Below are 20,629 nucleotides of genomic sequence, written 5' to 3' on the forward strand. Positions count from 1 at the left end.
GGATGTATTTCAATACATGGCACAAATTTCTTAGAAAGCTTATGGCTGCACAGCAGAATGGATCAACAGAAAAGACAGGGCAAAATTCTCTTCGAGTGTCTGCAAATAACTTGCTACTTCAGGACTCATCTCTATAGGCCTGAGGCCACCACCACCATGAAAGAGCCTTATACATGCACTATGAACACAAAATTGAAGATAAATACTACCCTTTAGGGAGTACCCTTTAGGGAGTACCCTTTAGGGAGGATCTTTTTTTAAGGCAATGATAAAAAGAACTGTGTGTTTAAACACAGTATTTCTTAAAGCAATGCTCTACTCCAGTGAGCCTTTTTACCATTTTTTTTAAATTATGCAACACTTCTGAGTCAGCAAGGTACCAGTGTCTAAATATTGATGGAACTTGGCAACTTCTGAAAAATGGAGTGCAGTGTGAAAAAGCATGCTTCTTTGAAACAGAGGAGCTTCTCTCCATTAGGTCAAAAGAAGGTCTACAACAGAGTCTTCATTTATTAGATTTAATTAAACCTTTGAAAGAATTCCAGTTCTCTCCTTCACCACTACTTAATGCATAGCAACTTCATTCAGCTCACTCAAAAAACCAGCTTTTAGAAATAAGGGCAGTACAAGCAGTGACGGAATTAATCCTTTAAAAAATAAGTAAACAAGTAAACTACGAGGCATTTCACTTCGTCTCTTGAACTTTGCAACTGGAATCCATCCAGATGCACTGCGTGCTTTCTGAACGCTCCCTCTTGACTGCACCAGAAGTCATAATGCTACAGCTTGTGCAGGAAAGACACTAACAGTTTGCTCCTATCCATCTGGCCTTCTGATTTTATAAACATTCAAAGTTTTTTTAAATTAGACATATTTTTCATATTACCCTGGGAATAGTTATGGAAGTTATAGAACATACAGTATTCGTAGAACATTGAGCTCATCAAATGAAAAGTGATAAAAAATACTTGTTATAAGCACCCTCTAAAAGTACAGCCTAGAGTTTTCTATAGGACTAAGGTTCTGTGGCTGGTCCTCTGGCTGGAAATTAAATTCCTTGGGAAGATATGAATTAGAGAACATAAGTTACTAGTTTTCCTCTATATTTAATTTTTATATTACTTACTCAAACTGATCTAAGCCCTAAAGAAAAAGACAAGAAAACCTGATGGTGAATTGATATCACAGGTTATTAAAACCATTCAGATTAAACCAGACGCCTTTAAAACCCACAGGGATAATCCAAGAGACTCACATTCAGGCTTTCACTTTTGCTAGTGTACCTGAGCATTGCATTTCAAAGCATGTTTAGCATACATGGGAATATGAGACCATGATGTATTTGTTTTCATGCCATGCTTCTAAACAGCTTTCATGCTTGCTCATCTGTGCCCTTTTCTCATAAATATGGTAAGAATTTTCCACATTTTCACAAGATCTCGAGTCTAGATTCTTGGTCAGGGACAATAAAAGCACCTGGAACTGTGGGGTATCTGCTTGTAAGCTCAACAGGGTCAGATTTTTTTTCTTGACTTCTCAGCCAAATGCTATAAGAGAAATATCAGAAGTGCTCAAGCCTATAAAATGAAGCCTTAACAAGCACTTAGGGCTTGTTGTCACATCACTTCCAACTGTAGTCAATGAAGTGTAAAGTGTGGGAGGAAACAACTTTTTAAATAGTTATCCAAGTGTTTTAAAGTTCCAAAATACTGCCAGTTTTACTTGAAGAAAAGAAAAAAAAAAGCATTTTAGAGGGGCTTTAGAGGGGGCACATATCTTGAAATACATTAATTCATACAATGCAACAATCTAAATATTTCAAAACTGTTTATGCCAAGAAATCTAAATAGAAGCTTTATATATACAAGAACTGTGAAAACACCCTTGCACATGTGTTTACCCTGGAGTGTTACTGCTGATCTGTCCATGAACTAAGTAAGAGCTCTTACGAAAAGAAAAACAACAAACACCTAATTTAAAGTTGTTTTTGGGCGGAATTGCTGAGAAAATCTGTATGACAGGCAAATAAAGGCAAAACAGCTCGCAGGGCTGGGATGCTGGTTAGTTAGTTATGTATACAATTAGAATAAAAAAGACTATATCCAACTCTGTGAACTAGTATTTATGAAAAAAAAATTAACATGAACTATTACATGCAAATAGGTCTCAGTTCTTAAGTATGGAAACCAAGGGACAAAGAAAATTCTTGTGGTGCTTTTTTCCCCTAGAGGAAAAAGCCATTTGTACAGTCCCATTGTAATTCCAAAGAAATACTGAAGAATCAAGAGGTATGAATAATCCAAACAACCTTCTAATTAGCTGCCGATACAAGTCTAAACAAAATATAATCTAATTGTTGTAGAATTAAAGACTGCCAAAAGCTACAAGCTAAAATACAAATATATTTCACTTTCAGGAAGACTTTCAGATTCACCCTTTAGAACTTTGCAGGTTTGGTGTTGGTCCGGGATGCCACCTGAAAGAGTTGCTTGGAACTGCATAGGTAAACAAATGTTTTTAAGTTGATATAAACAATCAAAAAGGCAAAGAAATATTTGTGATCAGTTTGTGACATTAATGATAACCTTGCCTCAAAAAAAAAAAAAAGAAGAAAAAAAAATCTTGGACAGACACTGAAAATAGATGCTGAAAATGAACCCTGCCCAGACTAATACATATCCAGACACTGGGCCAACTTAAAATAAGTTCAACTCTAAATAAGTAAACCTCTGATTTATGTCATGTGGTCATCTGTTGATCATATGGTCAGCAGACTCCTCAGACTAGGAGTGTTTTAAATAATTTCTGCACATCAGATAGCTGCCAAATAAATTTCTATATTTATATTTATACTATTTATTTTTGTTGAAACAAAAATGGTTGTACTGTATTCTAACTATTTATGTATTAAGTTTCAGGTCATAGTGGATTTAAACAGACAAATTACATTAAAATATAAGGAGATTGTCTTAATATTTTAATTCACTTGATCAAAAGCCTTTACATGAAAAAGGATTAGTTAATGCTGTTGAAATGAGCAGTCTTTGTGATAACTTGCTTGTCCTACAGTTAATTTAAGCCAATTTACCCATCTGTACCTTAGCAGCATTGCGTATAATAGCTGTAATAAAGTTTATATTTTGAATTATCATCAGTATTTAAGTCCAGTTCAAAGATTGTCTAGATTTTTACTAATTCCGAATTTCAGGTGCCTCATGCTATCTGGTGCCACTTCAGAGTGGTCAGGTGAATGGGCTCTTGACAGCAGGAGAAGGCTGCCAGAGCAGTTATTTCAATGGTGAAAAATCCATAACTACTCTTGATCTGGTCCCATGGCTGTGGACATGATTGGGAAGGACATGAAACATTTTTTGACAAATACAGGATGTTTCATTTTGACATTTCACGGAAAATATGGTGATTACAACAGTAGTACATAAATATATACTGAAAGAGCAGGCAAGGAAGTACATTCTAACTCCATAACATGTAATTTTAGATATTGGGATAAGAGGAGGAGAATGAAAGAAAAAAAAAAGCCAGGGTCAATTGTTCTTTTTAAGTCACCCCTGACATTGTCATTCTCAGAGAGGGAGTATTGACCTGATAGACCACTGCTGTGTGCTAGTCACATGTGCCAGCAATAGCATGTTGGGGAGAGGCTGTAAGTGGAAGGGATTTGCAGCAGGGTTCAAAGAGGAGTTTGTTCTTGGAATAAAATTAATGGCAAATAAAAGCACAAGGTTAGGCGGGTTAGTGTGCATACAAGTCAAGGAACTCCAAAATGGTGAGTATGTAAAAGACACTGTAAAATCAAGCAGATTTGGCATTCATTCCATGAAACCAGTTCACATTAAGCTGCAGCAGATGCAGGCAGCTTCTGTTCCAGCAAAGATCAAGGGCAGAGTGAGAAAATACATCTGGACAGATCACAGTAGTTTCAATAGGCACCTACTTTTATTCTTTCTCTTCCTTTTCTAACACTGTAATTTTATTGTATTCTGGAAGTTAATGCAATACTGTCAAAAAACCAAACATTTTAAGGCAACAAATTTTTGATATTTTACCTTCTAACAGGAGAGAAGGGAGAGGGTGTCAAGACTTTCTAATGTATGTCATAATTTTAAATGTAGTAAGACAGGATAAGTTTTGCTGCCACATTAGTCTGTAAGTAACAACTAGATTGCTAGGTCATTCTGTGCTACTTTATTAGCCTCATGTCTTGCAGTCTCTTTGCTGTAATACCAAAGTTTTAAATACCAGGTACGTAGAGTGGCTAAAAGATGACGGAGTGACCAGTACTGTCACCTAGGCATAATATACCACACAATACTTCCAAAAGCTTGATCATTTGTTGGATAGTATTTATTTTAATTTTAAACATATATAAGTAGTATAAATTACAAGAAGGGTGTCCTCTTTCTTCCCTTCTGCAGCTAAACTCACAATACAAACCCTGTTCCACCCTAACATTGCTAATTCCTTTAATTACTATGGAAGCCACAACTTGTTGCTTTCTGGCACCCTCTACTGCTTTACACATTACACCACAGTCAGCATTTTATGGCTTTTTATGGACAGTTGCACAGTTCCTGTGTCTCCATTACCCATCTTCCCAGTAGTTGCATTTCCCAGCCCAACCAAGTAAAAGCTGATGATGCTCCTACTTGCTGTAGGAGCAAGTAGGAGCAAATGTGCCCTCATTTATTGTTTGCAGACGTTAATGCTTAATTCTCAAAATCTGTCTAGTAGCTCTAATCTAAACTTAATCTGGACACACCCTAAGGAACAGAGATGTTAGTTCTGGCACAGTTCTGGCAAATCTGTAGAAGAGTGGCCATCTCATGCTCTCATAGATGTCCAGATAATACAGAAATTCCAAGAATTTAAAAGCTCCCACAAACTTTGATTCACAAATGAGAGGTAGAGGGGCTTAAATACCTTTGAAAGTGAGTAAAATCACTGAGCTCAATCAGAAATGCACAAGGTACTTTACAGAGATGCACGGCCATGTGTGCAAGCCACCCATTAAAACACACTGTCACGTTGTTTCTCAAGAGACTTGCACATTACTGAAGCCTCAGAATTCTCCACTGTCAGGAGAGGCAGTGGCAGATTATTTTAGGAAGAAGGATGAATGAAAGGCCTGGGTACTTCACCTCAATGTTAAGAAATGTTCTTTTGTGAAAAATCTACCTCTGTACAGAAACTCAAAGCTCTACAGACACAGAACAATAACCATCTCCAAATAACATACAGCACTCAAAATTATCAAAGTCTAAGCAGAAGTGGGGGTGGTTAGAAAATATTTAAATAGAAGTCCTCAACTATAACTATAAGAGAACTGGCATTTTGCCACAGTTCCAAAATAATCAGACATTTGAAAAAATCTAGAAAGCTGACAAAATCTCAATATTACCAGAAAGCCTTGTTTGGTTATACTGTAAAATAAAACCACTTCAGATACATTGTTTATTTTCTTGTTCAGCTTAAATATGCATTTTTGCTGTTCAACTAAATATAACACACTTTCTTCTCTATTTTTAAATCCAGTAAACATTCCAGACATTCCTGGTATTTATAACATACTCTCCCTATAGAAGACGATAAGAATACACCATCATGAAGCAGACATATTTACTGTAATCTGCTGCTGCTATCTGGGAAAAGATCTGTTAATATCTTATAACCACAGGTGTTTTCTAGAATGTATGTCATAGTCAATATGTGTGGATGTATTTAACTGCATCTTTATGTTTAGAATTTTCATTGTATTGCTATTACTGGAGGCTTCAAGGCCATTTATTCCTCACCTCTTTGTCTAAGCATATGCATTGCTAATATATATTTGATCTACTCCAAAACTCCAGGGAATGTTCACATGACAGTTTGAGGGGTAAAAAAAAAGAAAAAAAGAACCACCAAAAAAACCCAACTAAAAATTGAAGAGCATGGAAAGTTAATTACAAGTGGGTGAAATGGAGACTGCAAACTGCATCTCTTCAAACAATAAATACTTCAAAGTGTACATCACTCATTAGTTTTCAAACATACTGCAGCATTTAATCTCTGCATGTCCTCCCAATAGAGTTTAAGTCAAGTTTCTGATTGATTTACATTCCTGACAAACTCAGCTGAGGGATGGGGAGAAGAGATAGATGGGTGAGGTGGTCATATCTCAGGGGCTTGAGTGGCATGTTCCAGATTGAGATCGAGGGGAGGTGGGTTTCAAGGAACTGCAAGGGGGAGAGGGAGGCAGAAGGCAGTGTTTGAGGGAAAACAGGTGACTTTAAGGACCAAAAAGATCTTTTAGTATTTCTGTAGTCTTGGTCTACAGAAGCAAAGTGTGCAAAACCCTAATGCCAGTCCTAACCAAGCAAACTCAACTATAACCTAATGACTCAGTAGATTTCCTGGAGACTGTATGAGTATTCATCTCAATATATGTACTTTTCATTACATGATTATTTCATTAACATCTAGATGAGTTATTCTCCTATGATTCTACACAGTAATAAGACAAGGGATTTGTAAGTATAAACAAAAGGCTAATAACAGCGCATGATTTATCCTTCATGAATAATGTACTTCTAGCCTAGTAAAATAACACTCGGAATGTGTTCCTGCAGCATTTTCTTTTATGGCTTCAGACAGTCAAATGTGAATGACTCAGGGGAATATGAATCTCAGTGCCTGATACCAGTGAGTAACTCAGAGCTATTCTGTGAAGAGGGATTGTTATAAATCTTGTGGTCCTTTTAATGTTCTCAAATGTAATGTTCTAAATGTAAAGAGAACTGCTTGTTCCAGTGTAAAATAAAGAGGTCTCACAAGAAGTCAAACTAGAATCAAACATTATCAAAAAAGGAGATGATTATTTTATTGCATTTTCCTCCCCTGCCTTTCTAAGACAGTAACATTCTTTAGGCAAGATGAATGAAGGGTTCCATTCTTTATTCTCTACTAATCTCACACTTCCAGCAGTTCTTCCATCCTTTCCTCAGCTTCCTTGTTCTCTCAGAGTAAAAATATGCTTGGTCTACCATAAAAAGGCATCTGTTACTCTGTCTGTCCAGCTGTCATCCCATCTATATTTTCTCTTAAATTTCTTCAGTTCCTGGAAATTTTAGGGTTTGTTTACAAAAGCACTTGGAATCACTCCTCTTCCAGTTCTATGCTAAACCAGTTTGCCTCTCATCTTACTCAAACTGGCTGTGTTAATAACATTAATAATCTCTTATCAACAAAACTTGAACCAAGAATTCAAACATCTACCCCTGAGATTCGACCATTGTTAACACCTTTAACCTTGCCCTTAGAGAAATTATTCTCTTTCTTTTCTTTAATTTCTCCATTCATATACTCACAATTATTCCAAAAATGTATTCTTATATAGACCCTCATTATTCTATTTATCTTTTTTCTTTTGAGGTTATATATATAATCTGGTCCTGATACACTAATTTTCATTTTTTCTCTAGCCATTATGTCAAGTTAATTTCATTTGCAAACAAACAAACAAAAAAATTTAAGGTATACACTAATGAAGATTAATAAAGAAGTTACTTCCCCTAACTATCCTTCAGTTTGCATTATCTATTTACATATTTTCACTGTACTTGTATCTACATGCATTGCTTTTTGCCAGAGAATTTTTAAATTTCTCTGGCATGAGCCTCCTGCAAGGCATACACCAGTTTATAAAATGGCTTTGTTGATGTCTAAAACAAACAAGGAAACTCCAATCCTGAAGTTCAGCTTCTAAAATTTTGTCTTGCACTCATCATTCATGATTCAATATCTTGGAATATGGGAGACTCCAGTGATAGTCAGCTTCAGCATTCACTGAACACCAAACAAGTTTCAAATGCTCTGAAGACATCTTGTACATTATACACTGAACAGTGGATTGCAAGGGTCTGGATGTGTCAAACATGTTCAAGAAAGTCTTCCCTCAAACAGCTGAGGACAATCACTGGGGAAGGATGTGGGAATGGGATTAGTTCCTAAAAAGAAGATCACACCCTGAACCTACCTAGGAAATGAGACAGCTTGTCTAAGAAAGCATCTTCAGAAGGCTAGTTAGGACATGCTCCTGGTGATTACAGTATTGGGCCCTTGGGTTCTGGGAATCCCAGAGGGGTTAAAAGTTTATATGTAAATCACCTACCTAGTGAAGAAACTTACAAAGCACAGCTAGTTAAGCAAAAATATATACTTGAAAATGGGAAATCTGAATATGTATCGGGTTGAGGAGTGTAATTTCCCTCACAGAAAAACATCTGCTTATATCCTTTCATAATGGAGCTATATCAGCCTTGTCTGCTCTTCCACATAGAGCTGCAGTGTTGCAAGTCAGGAGAGAACAGATTGTAAAAAGAAGTGTTGGTCACCAGTGTGACTCTTATGTGTATTTAACCCACAGTTGCCCCCATAAAATTTTTATTGCATGAGACTTAACTCCGCCAAACCACAAGAGTTGGATTCAGAAATGTGTAATTAACAGGTAAGTAAATCCTTGTGAGGCAGGACACCAAAAAACATATAAGCTGTGCACTACCATGACCTAATTTTGCCAGGGAATGGGGATCATAATGCTTCCGCCACCACTTAAAAAGTCCAAGGAAGAAATGCAATCAATGGGAGCTTGCTAACTTTTGGGGACAGGCTCATCTACACCGAGGGCAGTGTCCTCATGAAATTCCCAGCTGGATAACAATCTGGCTTGAGGCTGCACAAAAGTGTAGACAATATGGTCTGACTTTAAAAAAAAGGGAGTCATACAGATGTCAAAAGGGGTCATATAGGTGTCACTGCAGGAAGAAACTGGCCCACACATTAAAGGAGCTGGGGTTAGTTTTCAGAACTCAGATTTAATTCCCAGTTTCCCAAGGGACCATATTTCTTCACCCAGTGAAATTTCTGTATATATTTCAATCTGTTACGCTTGTGTGGAAGGCTCACCTGAAGCTGCTCTGAAGCACAGAAAGTATATCTTGAACCCATACAGCCAATCTCACTAACAACTGCACCGGCAAAGCCAGGAAATTCTTAATACAGTTTAAAACTGTGCAGGCAGGAAGAGCTCACATATGTACCCACTTGACAGTGAACATAGGGATGACATTTTCAGGCTTCCCGTTCCTCAAACACACAACCATACCACACACATTTTCCCGTGGAATTCATGAACCTTAGTAGAACCCTCAATTCTTACTTTATACACAATTATCCTGTTTTTCACAAGCAATTTTTAGACACAGAATATCATGCTGATGTTGTCATCCTTGGATATTGACATTCATGGACATGGATGGGTGCTATTCCACAGTGTCTGCCCAGCATATCCGTGTCAGAGGAAGTCTGAAGGACACATGGCACATTTAGCAGTTGCAGTTTCCACCCATTTAACCTGCCCACAGGCTGACTCCTTGTTAAGAAAAGATCTGCATGCACCCCATCCTCTTGCAACCTTGTCCTCCTCCAGAGAAAAACCCCAGCATACAAGCAGAGATGGAGCCACCATGCGCTTCTGCAGGACTACAGGAACACTATGGAGCACATCTCGCACAATAAATAACAAAGCAATGTCTACCAGTATATACACAGTATTCTGTGTCTGTCCTGAGGATTCACACACTTCTTTAACTTTCTCTGCTACAGAAAAAGCTCCCTGGTTAAGCAGAGACTGATTCACCTGCTCTTGTTACCTTCCTCTGTTAACATCCACAACTTTTCTTCAGTCTCATACAATAAAGCAACATTTTTGGCATTCTTCTGTCTTTTTTACAAAACATTTTAAACTTACTATCATCTTTTTAAAGGCATTATTAAAGAAATCAAGAACTATGTTGTAGAAATTGTCTTATTAGTTCTAAAAATAGTCACAGCAATTCCCACTTTTATCAGATACACTGCTGCTCACCCAAAATGGGTGCTCGCTCTGATAATTAAAGCTTTTTAGTAAAGATTCTTATCGATATGGCAATGTTCTACAGCTCCAACACCTCTTCTCTCCTCCCTGTTTTCCAGGAGGAACAAGACCTGTATTATTAGTGAACTCAATTTTCTCTGTGGGACTGCAGCATATCTGTATTCTAAACCATAAAATTACCTTTGATGCATACCTTGGGTTGTAAAAACAAGTAGAAAAGTGTGCCAAAGATCAGATTGACAAAATAAAAAATAGTCTTCATGAAATGCACACAACAACACTGGGAAACTCTTTAATAAGAAAGGTCTCTCCAGCACTATCATAACCATGAGAAAACCCCCGCTACCAACAAAAATTAAGGACGCTTTTGTACCGAGATGGATATCAGCAGAGACAGTTCTTGTGGGAAGTAGCAAGAGCTAATTCTAAAAAACACCTATTAAGGCAGCATTGATCTCTGAAGGAAAAATGAACTTGAAGTGCAATAAACTAAAAATTTTTTGTCAACTTTGAATTTATTTTACGATTTATGCTGCTGACAGCACTGTAAACTACGTGAGGAAAGAAAAGAAACATGAGCTTTTAAAAAGTCACTAGAGACAAAACTGAAAATCTCACCATTAAAGGATTTTCAGTCTAGCACCATTTTGATTCTCTTGCATTTTCTCCAACTACCCCAGCATGGACTGAATTGGTATGTTTTGTGTGATTACTGTATGTTTGATGTGATGTGTTAAAAGCTGAAACACTGGAGATTTCCCATTATGTTTATCACTTGTTCAGGAGGAAAAAAACCCCAAACCCTGAATGCTTTCTCTCTGAACAATTAGATAAAAGCTTTATAATGTATTTTCTACCAAAAAAGCTATCTTGCTTTTTCTAATGATGAGGGAACTTAAAAGAGAAATTAAAGAAACAAATGAGTTATAAAGAAGCAGAAAGGAATTAGCTTTGGATTTTATCAAAAGATAAACCCATTATTTTCTAAATAAAGATGATATGAAATGTCCTTAATTAATAGTCTTATGGAATAATCCATACAAGGAAAAGATAAAAATTCATGTGGCATTATTTTCCATTGAAGGGATTCAAAAAGATGATGAAAAAATAGAAGTTCTATATTGCTCCTTTGAAGCATAACTGTAAGGAAAAATAGCCAAGACTCTACGTGACACTCCAGACAGACATATGCTGCAATACATAGAGGTTTAAAGCCTTATTGTATTTACAAAAAAAATTAATAAGAAATACTAAAATCTTTTCACCACAGTAGACTGACCCAGCAAACAAGCAAACCTCCCCAACTTTCTTGCTAATTTAATTTATTTAAAACTTCTGATATTTGAATATGAGATAATTTATCCCCCAGTACATCTCAGATACTCAGGTTCTGTGTGCAACATCAAATGGGTGAACATAATGAATCCTGGTAAAGTTAACTATGCAGAAGCTGGGTGCTGCTGGGCTTCACAGGTTTTTAGTTGTTATGAACTTGGACCAATGGAGCCAATTCAACTTGTCTGCAAGTATTTATACATCAATGCCAAAATGAGCACAGTGCACAAGACATTGCAATAGAACTAACTAAAGAAAAACTAAGTATTTTATTTACATTTAAAATAAACATTAAAATATGTTTACAATTTAAATTCAGTAACAGCTGAATTGAGATGCCTCAATTGAAAGATTATGCCATTGGCATCATTCACTTGAAAGATGATGCCATTGGCAAGAGGAAAACCAAATTATGAGTGGAACAGACTTTGGGAATATTGGTAGTGATTAATTATGAACTGGTATCAATATCATCCACCACAGAGAGTATCAGGAATTTCCAACAGCAGACAGTCCATGTCAGTGCTCTCTAGCTTTTTTAAAGTTAATAATAAACTATCTTAGACCTCCTGTAAATGGGTATCAAAGACCTCCTGGAAAGGTATCAAATGGCAGATGAATAGGGAAAACATTTCCCCTTAATTGCAAGTTATGAGAGCAAGGATCATGAAAACATACGTTCAAGAAGAGGGCAGTGGGATTCTTGAGGTTTATTAACTAAAAATTTTTAAATTAAAGCAGTGAATGAATGGCTAACAAATGTTAGTAGAGTATTTTGACTGTTGCTGGTTTGATGGCTGATGTTCTAGCATGTACTGACAGGACATACTGCTACATGCTGGTGCATGACAAACATACAACATGCAAACTAGCTTTGACTACTGTTATTTTTTTTTTCCCTGCATATCACAAACACCTCAAGAGTCCACTGCTATAAGGAGAAGAGAACTGCCCTACAATTAACTGAGCAGGCTAGCAAAATTGAGCACTGCCAAGGAAAATTCATACCTGAAAATATGGTCAAATTGTGCCTTTGGCTAGGTTAAACCAGTGCAGAGCCCAAAGGAAACAAATGGAGAGCAGGCTTAAAACGTGAGGTCTCTGAGAGAAAAACTGACAAGTTTGAATTACTTTAACTTCAGTACATTTTAAATTTCCTAACTTAGTTAAGAAATCAGCAGTATAGAACTGGTATGTGAAAAGTCAGGAGAATAATCTGATCTGTCTGTAGAGACAAAACAATTCAGTAAAGAGATTGTGTGAAAGGACAGATAAATAAATATATTACTATGAAGTTAAAGTGGCTAAATGTGACACTTTAGTCACTGTGTAAACAGTGATGCATGACTATGCACAGCAGCTTTCAAAGCACCTGGTTTGACACCCAGAGCACCTGGGACATATTCTTTGGCCTGGCTGAGCTGTGGCATGGGCTTATGGGAGGAGAAAGATGGACACAAGGAGAGCCACAAGTACCGCTGCAGCATGGGCATGCACTGACCATGTTTCCTCCATAGCTGCATGGAGCTAGAGATGAAATCAAGAATCCCTTTTCCACATAAAAATGCAACAGGGAACATACACCAATGTTGTTTTGGAGATACAAACATTGCTAGAGTGGATAGTTCTCTCTGCAGCTCATCTTTGTCATGGAAATGAAGCTCGATAGACAACAGAGTGGTGGGTCCCTGAGCAGTCCTAGATGGCCACTAACCACTTACATAACCTTGGAAAATCACACCTCTTCCCTGTGCTTTTGCGTCTCCTTGTTTGTCCTGCCTGTCTGGAATGGCAAGTTTTAACATGACTGAAGTAGAGAGCGATTATCTGTGTGTGTAATATTAGAGTTCCATGCTGGAGTTCCCAATGTTCTCAGCCAGGGCCACTAGGTGCTGCTGTAATATGAGTAATTAAAATAATAACTATTATTAAGGAAATTGTGTGTGTTCTTTCTATGGACTGTTTCAAAAAGTCTGAAAGTCAGAGAAAAAACTTATTCTAAATCTGCACATTCTTTGAACAATAAGAACCAAAAGACCTCATTATTCACTTCACTAGCACCCTTTTGACACTTTGCAGAAAAAAGCTGCAAACACCTTCCATCTTTAAAAATGCACTGAAAAATGAACTTTTTTTTCTGTTTAATTTCCATTTTAAACCCAGTTTCAGAAGTTTACCATTATGCAAGTTCAACCAAATCACTATACTCCAAAATCCTTGCCAGCTACACAATTATGCACCTTATTTATATATTATTTGAATGTGAACAGAATGGCAAAGACCTCAGCATGGGAGAACATGACTTGGATTGCAAATGATTCAATAAATGAATGGTGATTTTACTGAGGCTCAGATTTTGTGTCTGTCACTTTCACAGTATTCTAAGGAGGTTTCATCTTATTAAATGTAGTTCACTAGCCATAAACACAGTAAAAGATTAATAGGACTACATATGAATCACAGTCACTAAATGCTTCTTGTCTGAGAGTATTAAAAAGTCTTTAGACAGCTGCCAGCTATAGCTCAGAGAGCTATATGACTAAAGTGCTATTTCTGAAAGCCTTGGAGTCATCAAACTGGACTTCACAGTGGACAACCCAAAAGGCTATTTATATTTTAAAAATAATTTGGCAAGTGCTGTTTATCAAACCAGTTTTCCAGACACAAAGACTCCAGTTAATAATTTACTCTTGGATTCACTGTCCTTAAAATGAAGCTAAATGGAATTATTTGGATCCACAGAAGAACAGGTCTGATAAGGCAATTCTGGATTAATAAGAAGTGATGAAGTTTTGCTGCCAGGTTATCTCAAGATCCAAAGCTAGCACAGAAACAAAGTTAAAAACATTAAGCATGTGTGGAAAATAAGTATCAGGAACCTGTATGAGAATTAGGACTTTATGGTAATAATGGGACAGAATATTCATATTTTATAGAAATCCTTATTAAAAGACATTTTAGGAAAGTGGAGTAGTGCCAACACAAACTAAAAATATATTTTATTCTTACCATTTGAGATTGGCTCCGTGGACAGCCATTGATATCTTCAACCTTTTCATTTGCTAAACAAAAACAGTGAGGGGAAAAGCAAAAGTAAACAATGAGATAAAAGTTTCCTTTCCAACCCCTGGTCAAAAAATAAAAAAAAAAGAAAAAAATAAAACTCAAACCCAAAAACCTAAAAATCAAAACAGAAAAAAAAACCCCTGAAGAAAAACAGAAAAGGCACAGCAATAAAATGCAGAGGGTTTTGTTGACAGAGAGCTCTTTTCTAAGTAAAGCTCAGTCATACAGTAACAACACTCTTGTTAGCAGCAGTTGCTTCCATATGCCAAATCATGCAAAGGGGGAAGTGCGAAGGAGGTCGATGCTAATTCTTCAGCCCCTGCAAAATAACTGCTGACATGAAATCTTCCACAATTGTCTTTGCAGGGTCAGGATACAGTTTCAAGGCATCCCAGAAAGTATGAGCCACTCCAACTAACAAAATGCACACATGGGAGACATATGGTTTAATGGAGCATTCATTTCTGACAATTCAAAGTGTGTAAGATACAGTTCTGGCCATTTAAAGTATGGTTAAACAGCAACTTCCAAACATGCTCACATAAACATATTTTTTAATTAAGACAAGGATGAACCGCACAAATATCAGAGACATATGGACCCAGTCAAATTGTATTATTCAGGGTTCATCTTATTGTTAAATACATTCAACTTGAATTATATATTCCCCCACGCAAGGAGTCAGCTCATAGTGCTTCCCTCAGCCCTGGTCTTACCGATGATCTGGATGATTTCTGCTAGCAGAACTCCATCTGCAATGTCCTGTTGCAAATCCTTGATCAACCGCTTGTGGCCAGATTTTGCTAGGTAGTGGTTAGCCCAGTCAGTGTAAATCTGCAGAGCAGAGAGGGAGGGCAAGGGGAAGAGAGGGAAAAAGACAATAAAAAGTCTTAAAACAAATGTTGGCTTACATAGCAGAACTATTCTGGAACACATTCCCATTTAAGAAGTCAGCACTAAGGGAAACTATTTTAATGTGTTTTTTGACTTTTTTTTTCCTCCCTAACGGTCATGCCCCTCCTCCTGCCATTCTCTGTTTTATTTTAGCTTCAAATGATTCAGGTTGTTTCATGAGGGTTCAAACTTGCTGTGACCAAGCAAAATTCCCCTTATGACTGTAAAGGAAACTCCTGTCGTAAATCAATCACATCTACCAAAATTCCACCTCCCACCACATTTCTTACCTCCACACATGCCCTGCCAACAGCATTCATACTCTGGGGCTGCCTAAGAGAAAGTGATAGAAGAGACGTATGCCTGTGTTTGAGTAAGGATTAATTGGGGTGTCACTGCTGTTCCTGCACCTGGTGATGCCTCTGTAACACTTTATGCAGTAATCACTGTGTCCTACTGCCCAGGGACAGATTATTTACCCCTTGCCTACAGTTCAAAGTGCTCTAATGTGCACAGACTGAGAGCGCCAGATGAACAGTAGTCGTATCACTGGAATTAGAGCACATATATGCTGTGCCCTTTCTTTGCCTAAAGAGGAGGGAGGAACAGTGAGACTGAGCAGCACCAAATACTTAGCAACTGGCAGCACAAAAATGGCAGTTGTAAACAAAAGGTTGAAAAGGACCAGCTGAATTACATCCTGCAAAATAAGGGAGGAGAGGGACATGAAGAGAGAGGTTGGAGGCATTTCATAAGGCGTGTGAGTACACAGAGCATTTCGTAACACCTACAGCACACACACAAGCAGAACCAGGCTTACTTAGGGTGGGAAAAGAGGGACACCTTCCCCTCTACACTGAAGGAGGAGTGCACCCCAAGAGCTTCTTACACCTTACTGGGGTGTCCCAGCATGCAGAAGGAGCTCACAGAAGTGGAGGTTGGCAGGGGATGTCACACAACAGAAGAGTATCTGTGGCAGACAGCCCTGGCTCCCTTTTGGAGGGTGTCTGTGACCTTTTTCCACACTCCAGAAAAAAGGACTTGTACAGAACTTCCCAAGCCTCCCACTGCTGTGGGATGATAACACTAAGAGAAAGCACATATGTATGATAGCACCACCGTGTGAGTAAATGTAATAACCAAGAGTCTTCCTCTGCTGAGAATATTGTTTGAAAATGTTGAAACGGCAACTTTTTCCTAAAAAAATAAAATATAAGCTTACTTTATAAACATCCTTTTATTTAACCTCATAGACCCTTGGGAGAGGAAGGGGTCAGAATCCCATTTTGTGAAAAGTAAAACAGAGGCCACAGCCATTAACAACTTGCTTATTTCATCAAGGAAATTTGTGGCAGACCCAGGATGGGAAAACAGATGCAATTCCCAGTCCAGAGCCTAACCCAGAGAACCATTATCTGCTTTCCACCCCACAAAAGTATCACCACTTAGTCCATGCTCACCTGCTAAGGACTCGTTTGCTACCTGAGTACCTTTGCCACAGATTTTCTCCCTCTATATTAAAAGAGAGAAAAATAGCACTTGTATGGTCCACTCTATTTCTTCCCATACTCTTGCAGGTGGACCACCAGTTGATTTGTCACAGCTTTCTTGACAGCTTTATAACTTTAAATAACTCCACAGAATTAAACTGTGGAAGTGCATTCAGCTCTCCTATAATCAAAAGATGTTGCTGTTGAATGGCACCCTTAATTTCCCTGCTACACCCAGAAGTCCACTTGAATCTCCTGTGCTCTCACTGACTGAAATCAGTTTTCACTGATATTCTTTTTTTCTCTATTACAGCAGGGTAACATAAAAGACTCCATTAAAATGTTGGGTTTTTTTAAAAGCAAACTGTAGCTAAGGAAGTGTTTCTTCAGCCATATAATCATATGGAGTGAATGTGGGGTCTCTATAAAGATTGTATGAACACATATTTAAAATAATATGAAACCATGATAATAAAAGACACATACCACACCCATAGCATCATATATTCCCTACTACTAGTATTTCAACTTCAGTCATACTTTTAAAGTAATGTTTCAAAAATACTCTCTATTAATATAAGCAGAACTATTTTCTGTATTCCAATGAAACTGATCCACTGGAACATACAAAATTTAATACCAGTAGTATTATTATAGGTTAGTTTCATATTACAAATAAAAATACCAGGCATTTCCTTTTTCATTTGTCACACCCTCACATAATTGGGTGTATCAGTCCTAATTCTGACTACAATTTGAACTATCCTCCCACTAAGCAGACAAGGACATTTCAACGTAGCAGCTGCTTTGCAAGTGTCTAGTATTCAAAGAATGGACTTCACTGATCCATCCACCCCCTTCATCATTTTCTTTTTTCATGAATTTAAAAGTGATATGCATAAAGAATGCAATCAGCATTTTGTAAGCAAAGGCTGATTATCCACATCATACCAAATTTTTTCTGATGGTCAGCATTTAATAGTCATGAAATGGTACAAAAACAGTACTTGGAGGAGCCTGTGTTAAAAGAGGAGATTTTTCACTTCAGATGTATCATAAAAAAAAATCAAGAAGGCAAAGAGTTATGGATGGAGACAATAGAGCAAACCAACACCCAGTTGGCAGTGGAATGTCACACTTTATTTCCTCTCTTTCTGTAGGAAATACCACTTGCTTCTGTTTCCACCCCCTTCCCCATAGGATGCCTTTCTCATTCATCTCATTCTTCTGGGGACCCAATTGGTCAGGAGTCTTGTAAAAAATGAAAAGCATGAAGAGAGAGACGTGAAATTATAAAGATGTACACATGCCACTATAACCTTTTTACACTAAATTCTCTCATGTAAAAGTAATGAGAAATAGATTCTCCCCTTCACAGCTTTCAAGTATCAATGCACCTCCTAAGTTTTATCTTTAAATCCTTGGGAAAATATAAAGCTCCAGTGTGCTTCATCATTCACAATACTCAGTTATCATGGGAGAAAACTCAGAACAGAAGATCAAAAATCAGTAACTTCATGAAAGTCTCCTTTTCATGAGCGCTCCCCTTCCACTGGGTGCAGAGCAGCTATGAGGAGTAGCCGTGCATGCTCTCCCTCTTCTCAGAACTAGCAATAGGTCACGACATCTTGCACTAATTGTGCAGCAACGCTTCCCCAAAATCCTCTTATCTTAGATTTTTCTATAACGAGGCTGTTTCAGAGAGAAACACAGATATGAGTGTAAGTTGTTGCAACACTTCCTCCCCTCTCCGCTGCTCCAGTAACCCGGCGCCACAGCCACACACTGGGCCGCGCTGCGGCCTGACTCATTTCCTGCCCGGCTTCCTCTGCTGCCGCCCCGCTGGGCCCGCACGGCCGACACACCGGGACAGCTCACTCCAGCAGCAGCCGGCAGCGCAGGGGACAGCCACTGCCACCTGGGACAGCTGGCAGTGCAGGGGACAGCCGCTGTCACCTGGGACAGCCGCTGTCACCTGGGACAGCTGGCAGCGCAGGGGACAGCCACTGTCACCTGGGACAGCCACTGTTACCTGTGACACCCGGCAGCGCAGGGGACAGCCACTGTTACCTGTGACAGCCGCTGTTACCTGTGATAGCAGGCAGCACAGGGCACAATCACTGTTACCCATGACAGCTGGCAGTGCAGGGGACAGCCGCTGATACCTGTGACAGCTAGGAGCATAGGAGACAGCTGCTGATACCTGTGACAGGTGGCAGCGGAGAGGACAGCCACTGTTACCTGTGACAGCTGGCAGCATAGGGGACAGCCGCTGTTACCTGTGACAGGTGGCAGCGCAGGGGACAGCCGCTGTCACCTGGGACAGCCACTGTTACCTGTGACAGCCGCTGTTACCTGTGATAGCAGGCAGCACAGGGCACAATCACTGTTACCTATGACAGCTGGCAGTGCAGGGGATAGCCGCTGATACCTGTGACAGCTAGGAGCATAGGAGACAGCTACTGTTACCCATGACAGCTGGCAGTGCAGGGGACAGCTGCTGCTGCCTGTGACACCCGGCAGCACAGGGGACAGCTGCTGATACCTGTGACAGGTGGCAGCGGAGAGGACAGCCACTGTTACCTGTGACAGCTGGCAGCATAGGGGACAGCCGCTGTTACCTGTGACAGGTGGCAGCGCAGGGGACAGCCTCTGTTCTCTGCCGTGCTCTGCTCTGCTCTCAGGAGCATGCTAGCGGAGCAGACCTGATCCTGCTGTGTTTGTGTGGTCCCAGCCCCATGCCAAAGCCCGGTGATTTAACTGCTCATACCACAAACGGGACTCAGCGGGCAGCCTGAGCCCTGGCACAGGCTGCTGATGCTAATGACGGTTTCCCCTAGCATTCCTCAGCTGCTCGTCATGCTCCCCTTCAACGGAGTAGAGGAAATAAACCCTGATACCCAAATATAGTTATGAACTTCACCTCAATACTTCACATGTAGCTACAAGGAGCACAGTAGAGCTGCTTGGCAGGATCCGTAATGAAGCAGAACACTTTGTAATGTGGTAGCTTAATGAAGTGAGAAGGGGAGAGGATCTCACAGGTTACTGCCTTTTTAGAAAATGTTTAATCATGAACCATGTCATTTACATCAGGCAGTGATATAAAGCATCCTCTTTAATACAGAAATGTTACCGCCCGCAATCGAGGCCAAGTGGGAAATGTCAGAGGGGTTTCAGAAGTGCAGTCAGCCTAATGCAATAATAATGCATGACACTTTGTCAGTGTCTCTCACTAGATCAGCTCAGCATGCTTTCCAGGCATAAATGAGATCACTCCTTCTATTTATTATTTCTGTAGATGTGAGGAAACTGAGGCATAGAGGCTGCTTTTTGATGTGGCTCACTCAAGGGCAAACAGCTGGGACTACATCCCAGATATTCTGACTTGAAAATAATTTCTTCTGTGAGCTTTTATATCAGGTACTTTTAGGAAAATGCTTGCTGGGAAAATGCATATTCCAAGAATTTGAATCCTTCCTGATTTTTTTGTTTGTTTGCTACAGAAAAAGAATCTCTTGAATTGGTCCCCTGTTGCTATCAAGAAGATGGCTTTCCACATGCCTCCCTTATGTACCAGAGCTGCTGCTCAGGGAGAACAGCACGTGCTGCCAATTGAGGTACAATAAGACCTTGACAGACATCCATGCCATTTAGGAGCATAGGTTAATTTTCAAAAATAGGTAAATATTTTTCCACTAAATGAAAATGATATGTGGAATGAACAGGCAGAATCCAGCTCTCATCACTTGTCCTTTAAAATATTCTGCAGGAGACAATTGTATCCTCATTCATTAGCATGGCAGACTTGAAATGCTGTCCTCCAATGCTCACTAGCATAAGCACCTTTGGGGGTGGGGAGGCTTTTTAACAACTTCATTTCCCAAAAGGAATCTGTAGTCAAGAGCAA

The 20,629-nt window shown here is 39.0% G+C and overlaps 1 protein-coding gene across 1 annotated transcript in view; it reads right to left on the reverse strand.

Annotated features, from left to right (window-relative positions):
• NAV3 (neuron navigator 3) overlaps window positions 1–20,629 on the reverse strand; it is a 381,620-nt gene that overhangs the window by 168,070 nt on the left and 192,921 nt on the right. The window contains exons 2-3 of the mRNA XM_066549922.1: window positions 15,052–15,169; window positions 14,279–14,331 (exon numbers count right to left, since the gene is read on the reverse strand). Coding sequence (XP_066406019.1) covers window positions 14,279–14,331; window positions 15,052–15,169 — 171 coding nt within the window. The remainder of the gene's footprint in view (window positions 1–14,278; window positions 14,332–15,051; window positions 15,170–20,629) is intronic.

The sequence above is a fragment of the Molothrus aeneus genome, chromosome 5 (assembly GCF_037042795.1).
Source record: "Molothrus aeneus isolate 106 chromosome 5, BPBGC_Maene_1.0, whole genome shotgun sequence".
Classification (NCBI taxonomy): Eukaryota; Metazoa; Chordata; class Aves; order Passeriformes; family Icteridae; genus Molothrus; species Molothrus aeneus.